The following is a 12,996-nucleotide window of genomic DNA, read 5'->3' as shown; positions in this document are numbered from 1 at the left end:
GAAGCTATGATAGTGGTACTCCCTAAACAGGGTCGAGATCACACGGATGTGAAATCTTACAGACCACTATCGCTGTTAAATACAGACTGCAAAATATTAGGCAAAATATTGGCCAACAGGTTAGCCCCCCTCATGCACTTACTGATACACGCAGATCAGAGTGGCTTCATTCCCAAGCGTAACACCTTTCTGAATATTCGAAGATTGCTTGGCATAATGGGAGACACCCCCAAGAATGCACAGGAAGAAATGGTGCTCTCACTAGACATAGAAAAGGCCTTTGATACGCTCAAGTGGGACTTTCTGTTGGCCACGATGGCCCGTATGGGAATAGGCCCTAATTATATCCGCTGGGTTCGGACATTGTACTCTAACCCGAACGCGAGGGTGAAATCAGGCGGGGTGATCTCTGATAGTTTTCCGATTTCTAGGGGGACACGGCAGGGATGCCCCTTATCCCCGCTACTGTTTGCCATAGCAATGGAACCGTTAGCGGCAAAAGTTCGCCTCATGGAGCACGAATGGGGAATTATTAGGAATGGGTTACATCACACGATTTCACTATATGCAGATGATGCGTTGATATATATCAGGAACGGTTGTGCAGCTATCTCACCTGTAATATCTTTATTGGCGGAATTTGGAGGCCTATCTGGCCTTGTGGTAAACTGGGAGAAGTTGTGTGTCTTTCCCCTGGCAAAAAGGGCTCCCAATAATCACGATCCCCCGGAGACAGGACATCTTAAGTGGTGCCCTACAACATTTAAATACCTAGGGATAAACATATACCATGCCACGGAAGACTTAAGAGACGGGAACCTGGGGAAGGCGCTAACATCTATAAAAGGCTCCCTACAATTCTGGAACAAGCTCCCTCTCTCGCCACCCAGCAAGGTGGCGATTGCTAATATGTTGATTCTACCTAGGCTTTTATATTACTTTGCGGCCCTACCGATAATTATTCCCAAAAGATTCTTCAGCAATCTAAACACAGCATTGCTGCAGCTCATCTGGGGAGGCGGCAGAGCGCGAGTGGCGCTACCCACACTACAATGCCCGCTGGATAACGGTGGCCTAGGAACTCCGAATTTTTTAAAATACTATGCAGCTGCACAACTTCAATGGGTCCAATATTGGATCCACAGACCAGAGCAAGCGGAACCTATGAGTCTAGAGCCTCGGCGGAACGGGACTCCCCTTTTGAATTGGCTGTCGACGAAGCCCCCCAAAGGGGCACTGGTCAACCCATTGCTTGCAGCTGCGTACGCGTGCTGGGCCAGATATGTGCAAAAAAGAGCGGATAAGCTCCCATACTCTCCTCACGTACCGCTAAACTATTTATTGGTGGGAAACGCAGCCAGAATGCAAGCTGTAAAGCTATGGAACGAAGCAGGAATACTGACTGTAGGGGATTGCTATGAAGACGGTAAATTAATGACGTTCGAGGCCCTTCAGGCCCTCACGGAGATAAATCCGGGACAGTTCCTGACATACCATGCCGTATGTCACGAAATCAGGAAAATTTGGGGAATGGGCACCTTGGAACCAGAGATCTCCCCTGTGCTTCACCAGCTTCTACAACATAGCGATCAAACCAAAACAATATCCAATCTATATAGAATCCTCAACAAGACCCCTGATTCACAGACAGGGAAAGCATGGGATAGATGGAATGCAGTACTCCCCACCCCGATCCCACTGGAAGACTGGCCCAAGGCCCTGTCCCACATCAGAGGTGTGTCAAGGAATCCCAGATTTAGATATACCCAATTCAATTTCACGCATCAAACATATCTTTCTCCAGCCAGAATAAAGCGCATGGCCCCGATGCAGTATCAATGTGCCCCAGATGCAGATTGCCGTCAGCACCCTTTTTCCACATGGTATGGGATTGCCCGAATATACAAACGGCCTTGGTGGAGGTGGTAGAGGAGGTATCTGGACTTACGGGACTGGCACTGGTAGCAGACCCTGGGTCCTGCCTGCTGGGACTTAGGAAGAGACCAAAAAAACAAAGACATTTACATAAATTTATTGACCTGGCCTTTTTAATGTATAAAAGGTTAATAGCAATGCATTGGAAAGCCTCTATGGCTCCCGATCTGAAATCCTGGCACTCTCTAATAACACGCTGGGCGCGCACTGAATATCAAGTACTAAAAAGAATAGTGCGCGAAGGGCGACAACATACAGGACGCTCTACATGGGAGGATATGGTAACAAAGCTGGAGGCCAAAAACAATGAAAAGCCTCCTTGAATTGGGGTGCGCGTACTCGCAACAACCACAGCATAAATTCCCCTGCACCCCCCATCACGGAAACAGAATTTATAAGACACCCAGGCAACACAGTGCACATACATCATCTCCTCCCATCTCTCTAGTAACAATTGCCCACTTAAATTATGTCACCACAGTGTTGGCGCGGCGCGGGGAGCAGTAAACCAGGGGAGCCACCCGCATACACTAATCTAGTTGATGCCCCCCCTTCAGACATTTAGGGAACCCATGCACGTAAAGTAAGGTTCACCCTGGTCTCAAACGAATGCCTATATAAAATAAACAGGGTAGGATTAACCTATGGAGGGTGCAGCCAGGAATGATACTGCAAGATTAGAAGTGTTCCGTGATGTGCATATTGGGGGGTGTGTATTTGTTTCATGACTTAGATAATTAGCCATTGTTTTGATCTATCCTGCGGTTGCAAACTGAACAATTTGTATCATATTTTGAAAAATAAAACCAATAAATATATTTTTAAAAATAAATAAAATAAAAAATAAAATAAAAAATAGTTAGATTCTGAATTTACTTGCACAAACCATAGAAATTCAGCAGTTATACTTATGGTTAGCTCAAGTAACTATAACTCGTGCCCTAAAGTAACTGTAACTCGTACCCCCACCATGCACAGTTAACTCATCAATAATTTTACAGCAAATTTTACAGTGATATTATGTATGATACTATCAAAGATGTCATGAGTGATGTTATATCTGGGGTAAGTAGTAGTGCATGGCGAGGGCGCAAGTTATAGTTATATAACTGCTGAATTTCTATAGTTTTGTGTGAGTAAATTCAGAATGTAACCATAGCATGCCTGTAACCTTTGGATTTTTAAGTGAACTTCTATGTTTTTTAGAATTTTATTTCCTAACTATAACGTCCCTTTAAGCTTTGATTTTTTTCAGTGAATTTCCATGTTTTTTAACATAAAGTAATTTTAATTACTATACATTAAACTAATCACCACCGCACACGGCCTTAGGCCATGCACGGCAGAGGATGGCTAGGTCCTGTAGGCATCTCCCTATGACCACCCAACCCTGCGCTACACTTGGTCTTTAGCCGTGTGCGGTGGCGGTGGGCTGCAGAGCCTGGCTGCAGGCCAGGCCCTGCAGTCAACCCCTTATAACCACCCAAGACACGCATGACCTTTGGCTGTACGCAGCGGGGGTAGGCTGCAGGTCATGGCCTGTGGCCAGGTCCTGCGGCCAACCACTAAAAACACCCAACCCCAAGCCACGCAGGCCTTTGGCCCCTGTAACCACCCCCCAGCACCTGCATACTCTTGCAGATGACAAGTCACATTTTACAAATACGTGATTGGTTGATTGATTTATTGATAACCACCCAAAATCTAGCCATGCATGGCTTTTGGCTGGGTGCAGCGGGGTTTGGCCGCAGGGTCTAGCCTGCAGCCAGGCTCTGCAGCCAGCCCCCTATAACCACCCAACCCAGCACCATGAACCTATAACCAGCCAACACAAAGCCCAAGGTGGGGGCAGGCTGCAGGGCTTGGCTGTATTTAAAAAATGTGCAGGAGGGGTACAGGGACTCCCCTATTTTTTTGTGAGATGTTGCTCCGGGGAGATGGCGGTTCCTGGACCAGGGGGGGAATCCCGTAACCCCGGCTTCTTTTTAAGACATTGCCCCGGATCAGGTTGCAGTCACTGGGGCCAGGGTCTTTCACATGATCCCCCCCTATTAAATTTCTATGTTGCAATGTTGTTTCCCCAGAGAGGTGGTAGTCCCTGGGGTCCACAGCACCCCCCTTATTATTTACATAGTATGTTGCCCTGGTCCCTGGGAAGCGGGGGCACATAGACCCCCTGCATACTTTGGAAACATAATCCCGGGGAGGTAGTGGTCCCCAAGGGGTCCACAGGACTCCCCCATTGTACTATTTCATATTTAGCCCTGTGGAGGTGGTGGAGCATTTTTACACACCAGAGACTGCGGTTTGTTTTAAATTCATAGTGAAATTCATGAATATTCCCCTGGCAGGGTGCCAGGGATACTCCTACACCAAGGCTACGCGGTTAGGGGTAACATATCCTGGCCCCTTTTCTTTTTTTTTCATTTGTTTTTGAGAGTCTCAAAATGGCTGTCAACACTTCCTGGTTGAAGCATTGGCAGGCAATCAGATCTCTGTATGAGATTGGCAGTATTGGCAAAGTCGCTGCGACCCTATATATACAATTTTGGATTCCCTTTAATATTTTAAACTACTGAACGGATTTACACCAAACGAAAAAAGGGTCATCTGTGGACCAAAAAATACCCTTTTGCCAAATTTGGTGTAATTCTATTCAGCGGTTCGGGCTACAGGCTTGTCCAAAGAGTCTATGGGAATTAACATGGGAAACACACTTTTTGAACCCTCCCCTTTTTCTTGGGCAGCGCTTGATGGACCACCCTGAAACATTACATGTGCAGCAAGACCCTTGCGTACCATTTTTTTGGTGAAATTTATTGACAATCCATCAAATGGGACAAAAGATACAGCCAAGTCAAAAAATGCTTTTTCAATGAAAACTAGGTCCTAACTATAACTACGCACTGGCTACCGCCAGTAGGTATGATATACATATCTGTATATCTATATATATGTGTGTGTGTGTATATATATATATATATATATATATATATATATATATATCTATATATATATAGATATAGATATATATATATCTATATATAGATAAATATAGATATATGTATTCACTAAAAAAAACAAAGGTTACAGGGACGTTATAGTTAGGCTTACATTTTAAGCATACAAAACCATAGAAATTAATCTGTTAGAGTTATCACAAGTAATGTTGTCGCAATTTCGCAGTAAACATTTTAAAAAATATTTTTGTTTTTCAACTGAGCGGTCCCTCTGGGACCCCAGCACCAGAGCTAAGGAGTTAGGGTGACTCTACCCTGGCCCCTTGTCTTTTTTTTACACCTTTTTTGTGGGACTCAGCTGAAGCCGACTCCCAAGATGGCTGCCAACACTTCCTAGTTTGAAGTGTTGGCAACCAATCAGAGCTGTGCATTTCCCTGCACAAGCCTGTCATTGTTAGCAAAGACTTTGTGATCACAAATATACCTATTTTAATTTCCTTTATTTTCTCCAAAACTATTGAATGGATTTACACCAAATAAGCGAAAGCGTAATCTGCGTACCCAAAGCTATCTTTTTCCCAAATTTGGTGTAATTCCATTCAGTGGTATGGGCTGTAGTCGTGTCTAAAGATCCAATGGGAATTAACATGGGAATCACAACTTTTTTGCTCCCCCCGTCTTTTTCTTGGCCCTTGAAACTTTCCATGCACAACAAGAATCACCAGGGCACTTTTTCTGGAACATTTCGTGAAGATTCGCCAAACGATGGCAAAGATATAGGCAAGTCAAAAAACGCTTTTTCTATGGACACATGGTCCTAACTATAACTACCTAGTGAGGACTGCCATTAGGTAATATATATATATATATATATACATATATATATATATATATATATTCGAAGTCCGTAATTTCCAAACACACTCTACCAGGCATTGAACAGAATTACAGAAATATTTTAATCACGGACGGACTTCGAATTTGTGCTCCAGTTGCTCGACTGGTTACACTCCGCCTCTCATGGGGCGCAGGATCAATACGAGCATGTGCTGTCTGATATATATATATATATATATATATATATATATATATATATATATATATATATATAAATGACACTCACTCTGTACAGCAAATAGTGAGCAGAGATAATAAATGTATGCTCCACTAGTTGCTATACAGATTGAGCATTGTTGCATTGTTTCTTTGATTTTCCTGTTTGGTGGATTACGTTTATTCAGTGGATAGTTCTCCAGTGTTGGTGCTCCACCTATGGGTTGCAGGTCATTAACAGGAGCAACAGTTGTGATATTAACATATTTATATATTGAATTTGGGAGGGTTTTATTTCACAAAATGCAGTGGTATTAAAACACCCCTATTTCACAGTGAATTGTGAAATATGGGAAGTATTTGATGGTTCCCCGCTAAAAATGGATTTCATCATCATAACGACAATCCTCAAACCACTCCGCAGAGCTTTAACATTGTCTGGGCTACCAGAAGTAAGCAACATAGAGGACCAAATTCTGCAGCAAGGTTTTCTTAAATATGGGGCAAAAACGCAAATTATGTGGCACATTTTCTGGCATTTTCAAGGTAGCTTCTCCAAATTACGTGTAATATAAAAATTATATAATGGGTAATATGTAATATGGTCAGATATTGCCATCTCAGGGATCTAGTGCTATTTACAAACCACTTGGCTGTCAGCTTTGAGGTTTATTATGTCACTAGAACACCTCAATGACAATAATGGAACATTCAGAGACTGGCAGTCCTTGTTTGGGTAGACTCAGGTCCAGCAGAAGGCCAGACCGTGCAGCCTTCTGCTGCATTTGGCAAAAGTTGTGCACAGCAGAGGTGGAATTTAAGTAGATAATAATAAAAAATTAAATTCACTGAAAAAAACACAGTTAAAAACAGTTTATGATTCTGGCACAATTGCCCTAAACCACTACAATTAGTCAGATATGGTTGCCAAAGCACAAAGCACATGCCATAACTCATGCTGCCCTCTATCCCCAAAACAATTGCTGAACATACAGAAACAAAGAAAAGACCTATCAAGAAGAGCACATGGTGGGAGGTGCAAGTTCTGTTGTGTATTGTGTGCGCTGATAGCCATTGCAGATGAATTTCAGTAATTTTCAAAATCAAAGCACAGCTCAGTTTTGTACAGTTTTTTTTTTCCAGTGAATAAAAATATAGTTATCAGAACCCAAAAATGGCTTTGTAGGGCTGTAGTGCACGTTATCCGTTATATCTTTTATAAATTAAATATTTAGGGCTTGATTTAGATATTGGCAGATGAGTTACTCCATCAGTGACAGATATTCCATCCGCAGAAATCTAAATCCCATGGGACATAATGTTATTTAGATTTTGGCAGACAGGATATCCATCACATTTGTGACGGAGTAATTCATCCGCACATATCTAAATCAGACCCTTAGTTTGGCACAGTTGGCATCAAAAGACATTTTTTGCCAGACTGGGAAGTGTTTATTGAAAACAGTAAAAGAAATACTAGATTATGTACTGTTTGGTTTTCTGCAGTAAAATGAAGAGAAAATAATTAATAATATTTAATAATGGTATTGAAAGGCAGGATTTTAGTAAACATGTTTTTCTCCATTAAAAGAAGGAATTTGTTTTGTGGAAGTACAAGATTTATAAAGCTGCTGTCTGCAAAGTACATCTAACAATGGGCCTTAACAGTATGTAAAATGTTTAGTTTCTGTGGTGATTAAACATAGGGCAACTGTGTGAGAAACGTAGCAGAGCGGTATGTATTTGTCATTTTCCAAATGCACTGTCACTAGGTCTCCTGTTGAATGAAATCGATGTGTTATATTGTATTGTGGCATTCATATAGGACTTCAACCTTGTTGTGAGGCACCAAAGTGCATTTTCAGAATGGTAGCATGCTACACCATGCACAGAGCTTGGTTGCCAGAGTGTTGTATTGATGTGATCCTACATGGGAAGTGCATTTTTGTGTGTGAGCACCCACCGGTCTTGCCAAGGGGAGCAGTGCCTAGTAGTGTGATCGTGGAGGAGGTGAGAGAGACTGGTATGCAAAGTAAAATTGCAGTTAGATGGCTGTTATAACTTACTCTGGGGGCCCTTGTTTATTCTCGTTGATAATATTGTTCTAGAGGCAGAGATTTACCAGAATGGCCTGTTTGGGGAAGGGGGACTAAAACATATAGGCAGCTACACAGCACCGTCCTAGCCACAGTGTCAGCCGGGAGCTGTGTGTATACGTAAAACAAATGAGGGCCAGTAACCAATATGAAACATGCGCAAGGCAGAGATGCTGTCAAATGAGTACAATTATGGCAAATGGAAATAATGGGAGTTGGTGAAATGATCAGTAGCCACGAACCTTTCTAAACTCGGGGATGCCGAGAGCCTTTGTACTGATATACTGACAAGTGAGGAAAGAATTGGAAGAGCAATTAAGGTTGGGAGACTAGGCAGAAACTCCACAATCTTTGAAAGGCCCAGATTTCACCTACTCCTGCCAGGCAAAAGGCAGCCAAAATTTCAAGCAGGGCCCTGTGCCCAAAGCCCCTCTCAAGCCCCCAAAGGCTTCAGACGGCAGTCAAGCACTAGTGAAGTGAACCCTAGTTGGGGAGTGGCTCGAGTACCAGCCGGTCTGGCACCTTGGCAAGGGCGAGAGACGAAGCTCTAAACAGGCTGCTGCCCTGATAGCACAAGAATGAATAAACTTGTCCCATGTCACCTTTCTGTCTTTACCCTTCCATACCAGCCAAATACTTTTTATTAGAACACAGAGACGATTGCTGTTTCTAATTTACATAATAAGGAATTCGGTTGACCTTCTGGGTATTTTCCTAGATAACTTCCAATTTGAAGCGAATGTCATTTCAAGGTAAATAGAGAGAATGTGGTGAACGGAGACCTACCCTGCTTCCGCTGTTTCAGCCAGGAGAGCAGCATGGCCTAGATGTAGTAGAGCTCCATTTGTTCAAGCTTAGCCCGACCTTCTCCAACCTGTGAGTCATGCAAAAACAGTTTTATGTTTGTCTGTACAAGTTAACTGACATTCTCATAGCCTCTGCCCGGTCCCTTCCCACTATCTACTATCCATCCTGGGCGCGCAATAAGTCTGCTCTCAACCTTTAGAAAGAGGCCTTTGATCCTGTCTACAGCAGCCAAGCAAGTGTTATTTCCTGTTCTAAACAACGTCTAGTTCAGCCTCTCTGACTACTGGCTGCAGCTAACAAAGTGTGTTAATCGAGTTTGCGGGACACTGCAGCTCAGGCTGCCCTTGGAGGGAGGAGCTGTTACCTGCATTGTTCCTCCAATGTCTCTGGTCTCAGAGCCCTGTAGGAAGCTTTTATGGAAAAAATCAGACTACGCTGAGTGCATCTAGGCTGGTCACATAATCTCTCTCTCTAGCCTTCCTGATGTGTGGGCACTCGTCCTGCAAACCCTAACCTTTGAAATTATATCACCCACCACTTGCTTTTATCAGCATTAATGTGATCAGACAGGTGCTCTTATCTAGCCTTCGGGCAAATCGCTTACAGTGTGATGGAGGAGGAAGTGTGAGACAGGTGTGCAAAATGTACTTGAAATTAGTGGTTGGGTGTAATTAACTTTGTAAGCCCTCTGTGAAGCTTCAAGGTTTCTATTATCACAGAAATAATGTCAGATCTGCAACATAACATCATACCTCTGACATATAGATTGTCTTTGAAACCACTGCTTCTTGTGCAATAAAATCAGCTACATGAATAAAAATATATGGACACATGTTGTTATTCTTTTGGATATTCTGGTACATTAAGATCATTGTATGCCACAAGTATCCTAATTGTCCCTATATGCTTGTAAATCTCATTTTAGGCAGGAACAAATGGTTATATGGCTCCTGAAATCCTGAAAGAGGAGGCCTACTCCTACCCTGTGGACTGGTTTGCATTGGGGTGCAGCATATACGAGATGGTCGCTGGCCGGACTCCATTTAAAGACTTCAAAGAAAAAGTTGACAAAGATGAAGTAAAGAGGAGAACCATTGAAACAGAAGTACAATTCAAGCATCCAAACTTCAACGCAGATATCAAAGATATCTGCAAACTGCTATTGGCCAAGAAACCAGAAGACCGATTAGGAAGCAGGTATATTTTCCATTTTATGTACATCTGAATGCATACAAAACATTGGGCATCAATTTTAGCTTGGAACACATCAACAATAACAATGTGTGTCCTCCCAGTGTCTTACTCCTGTACTGTACGGATGCATCCATACTCCTAATGTACTTCAGTAGCATACAAGCGGTTTGGGATCACTATATCATGGTCAAAATATTGACTGTTGGAAAATGGGCTATTGGCAGGGGCAGGTAAGTACCTACACTTAGCAATAGGCCACTAACCTCCCCTCAGGTCCAGTTAGGTCTCAATAAATTAAACCCAACTCAGCCCTTGGTAGCTTGGCAACGAGTGACAAGGCTTAACTTAGGAGACTAGTGTGTAAAGCATTTAATAATCACAGAACAGTAAATAAGTAAAACACAATAACATTTATAATAATAGATTATATTTTTATCTCTAAAATGACACCAAAATGATTAACATCAGATAAGGGGAACCAGAGATATTAATTTTTATAAAATTAATGTCTTCTAGCGCATAGAAGCAACTAGCGCTCAAAGGGTTAAAAAAGGTGACACTGGAAAGGGACAAAGTCCAGCGTTCAGGCCACCCAAGAGGTAACACTGTCATACTTACTTGCAGAAGTGTTTCTTGATTCAGGAAAGTTGTCCGCAGCACCATCCAAGGGTTTAGAGGCTCTGGTTTGCCTCTTGGGTCTGGGACTACAACTGCCACAATGCACCTATTCAACTTATGGAGTTTTTCCAAACATCTCCAAACTTCTGGATCTTCTTCCAGAGGTCCTTTTTGGTTCCTTGAAGTGTCCACAACTTGATCTACAGAAGTGTCCACAGAAGCTCTGAGTTGCTCCTTGTGCGTTGGGACTACAATTCCCAGAATGCACCTGGTCAGAATCCTCAAATGGATGCTGGTCAGCTGGGCTCTGCTTGCAGGACTTGATGCAGGGGACTCTAGGCAGCTCCTTTGTACCTGTAGCAAACAGAGAGTCCCTCCTTGAACCAGTTGCAGCCAGGCAAAGTCCTTCTTGTGGTAAAGCCCAAGTGTGCAGCTGGTGCAGTCCTTCAAAGTGCAGTGTCCAGGTGCAGATCAGGGGTCCAGCAAGACAGTTCTTCTTCTTCTGATGTTCTTCCTTTTAGGGATCTGGTAGGGATCTGAGATGTGGGTGCAGCTCTGCCAATTTTATCCTGGCTCCTCAGTGAAAAACAGGGGTGTCCTGGTTCTCTAATCAGGTACAGGGTCCTTTCCCTTGTGATGACCACTTCCTGGGAAGTGTGGCAAAAATCAATCCCAAGGAGCAACATTCCTCAAAAATACATCATGGCTGAAACTGATTTTTGGAGGTTACATCTGGCTGAGCCCACCCACCGGTATGGCTAAAAATCCTGAACACACTCCTCCCCTGCCCTCTCCTAATCTAATCAAGGGGCACCTAATTGTCTGGGTTTGCAGGATGTGAGGGAGGTGCTGGGGTGCTCCAAATGTCCTTCCCTGCCTTTGAAGACCAGTTTGGCAACCATCCCCCCTTCCTGCTTCTCCATCTGCTGAAGGATGTTCTCCTCCGCCAGGCACATCTCTTTGTGTTCAGCCCAGGTTACTTCACACCTCATTAAGGCAGCCTGACTAAGCTGCCCGAGGCTGGCTAATCAGATCAGAGCACTACAGGGCTGAAGTTGGCAACTTTTAGGTAGAGTTTAAAATTCTTTACCTGAACAAGTTATTTTAAATCCAACAATTGTAAGTTGTGGGTTTTAGTATAACAATTAATTTGGTACCAGAGTTGATGTATTTGACACTTAAGGGGACTTCATAAATTAAAATAAAGTGTCCCCATTCTAGCTTAAGGATGTCATTCACTACAATGAGGGAAAACAAATTTGGCTGATTTACATCACCAGGGCTTATAACATTATTTTTATAAGGTCCCTGCTTATAGCTACATGGCACCCAAACCTAGGGGCACATAGGGCACTGTAGAAAAGTGCCATCTTGCCTGACATGTTACCCCCATATTTCACTGTATATATATGTTATTTTAGTCTATGTGTCACTGGGACCCTGCCAGGCAGGGCCCCAGTGCTCATAAGTATGTGCCATGTATGTGTTCCCTGTGTGATGCCTAACTGTCTCACTGAGGCTCTACTAACCAGAACCTCAGTGGTTATGCTCTCTCGGCTTTCCAAATTTGCACTAACAGGCTAGTGACTAAATTTACCAATTCACATTGGCATACTGGTACACCCATATAATTCCCTAGTATATGGTACTGAGGTACCCAGGGTATTGGGGTTCCAGGAGATCCCTATGGGCTGCAGCATTTCTTTTGCCACCCATAGGGAGCTCTGACAATTATTACACAGGCCTGCCAGTGCAGCCTGAGTGAAATAACGTCCACTTTATTTCACAGCCATTTACCACTGCACTTAAGTAACTTACAAGTCACCTATATGTCTAACCTTCACCTGGTGAAGGTTGGGTGCAAAGTTACTTAGTGTGTGGGCACCCTGGCACTAGCCAAGGTGCCCCCACATCGTTCAGGGCAAATTCCCCGGACTTTGTGAGTGCGGGGACACCATTACACGCCTGCACTATACATAGGTCACTACCTATGTATAGTGTCACAATGGTAACTCCGAACATGGCCATGTAACATGTCTAAGATCATGGAATTGTCACCCCAATGCCATTCTGGCATTGGGGGGGACAATTCCATGATCCCCCAGGTCTCTAGCACAGTACCCGGGTACTGCCAAACTGCCTTTCCGGGGTCTCCACTGCAGCTGCTGCTGCTGCTGCCAACCCCTCAGACAGGTTTCTGCCCTCCTGTGGTCCAGGCAGCCCTGGCTCAGGAAGGCAGAACAAAGGATTTACTCTGAGAGAGGGTGTTACACCCTCTCCCTTTGGAAATAGGTGTGAAGGCTGGGGAGGAGAAGCCTCCCCCAGCCTCTGGA

The 12,996-nt window shown here is 43.6% G+C and overlaps 1 protein-coding gene across 1 annotated transcript in view; it reads left to right on the top strand.

Annotated features, from left to right (window-relative positions):
• GRK7 (G protein-coupled receptor kinase 7) overlaps positions 1-12,996 on the top strand; it is a 175,707-nt gene that overhangs the window by 60,739 nt on the left and 101,972 nt on the right. Inside the window, exon 3 of the mRNA XM_069213936.1 lies at positions 9,777-10,048. Within this exon, the coding sequence (XP_069070037.1) occupies positions 9,777-10,048 (272 nt within the window). The remainder of the gene's footprint in view (positions 1-9,776; positions 10,049-12,996) is intronic.

Source organism: Pleurodeles waltl, chromosome 11 (genome assembly GCF_031143425.1).
Source record: "Pleurodeles waltl isolate 20211129_DDA chromosome 11, aPleWal1.hap1.20221129, whole genome shotgun sequence".
NCBI lineage: Eukaryota > Metazoa > Chordata > Amphibia > Caudata > Salamandridae > Pleurodeles > Pleurodeles waltl.
The sequence above is the reverse complement of the archived record's forward strand: the minus strand, read 5'-3'. Positions and strand labels throughout refer to the sequence as shown.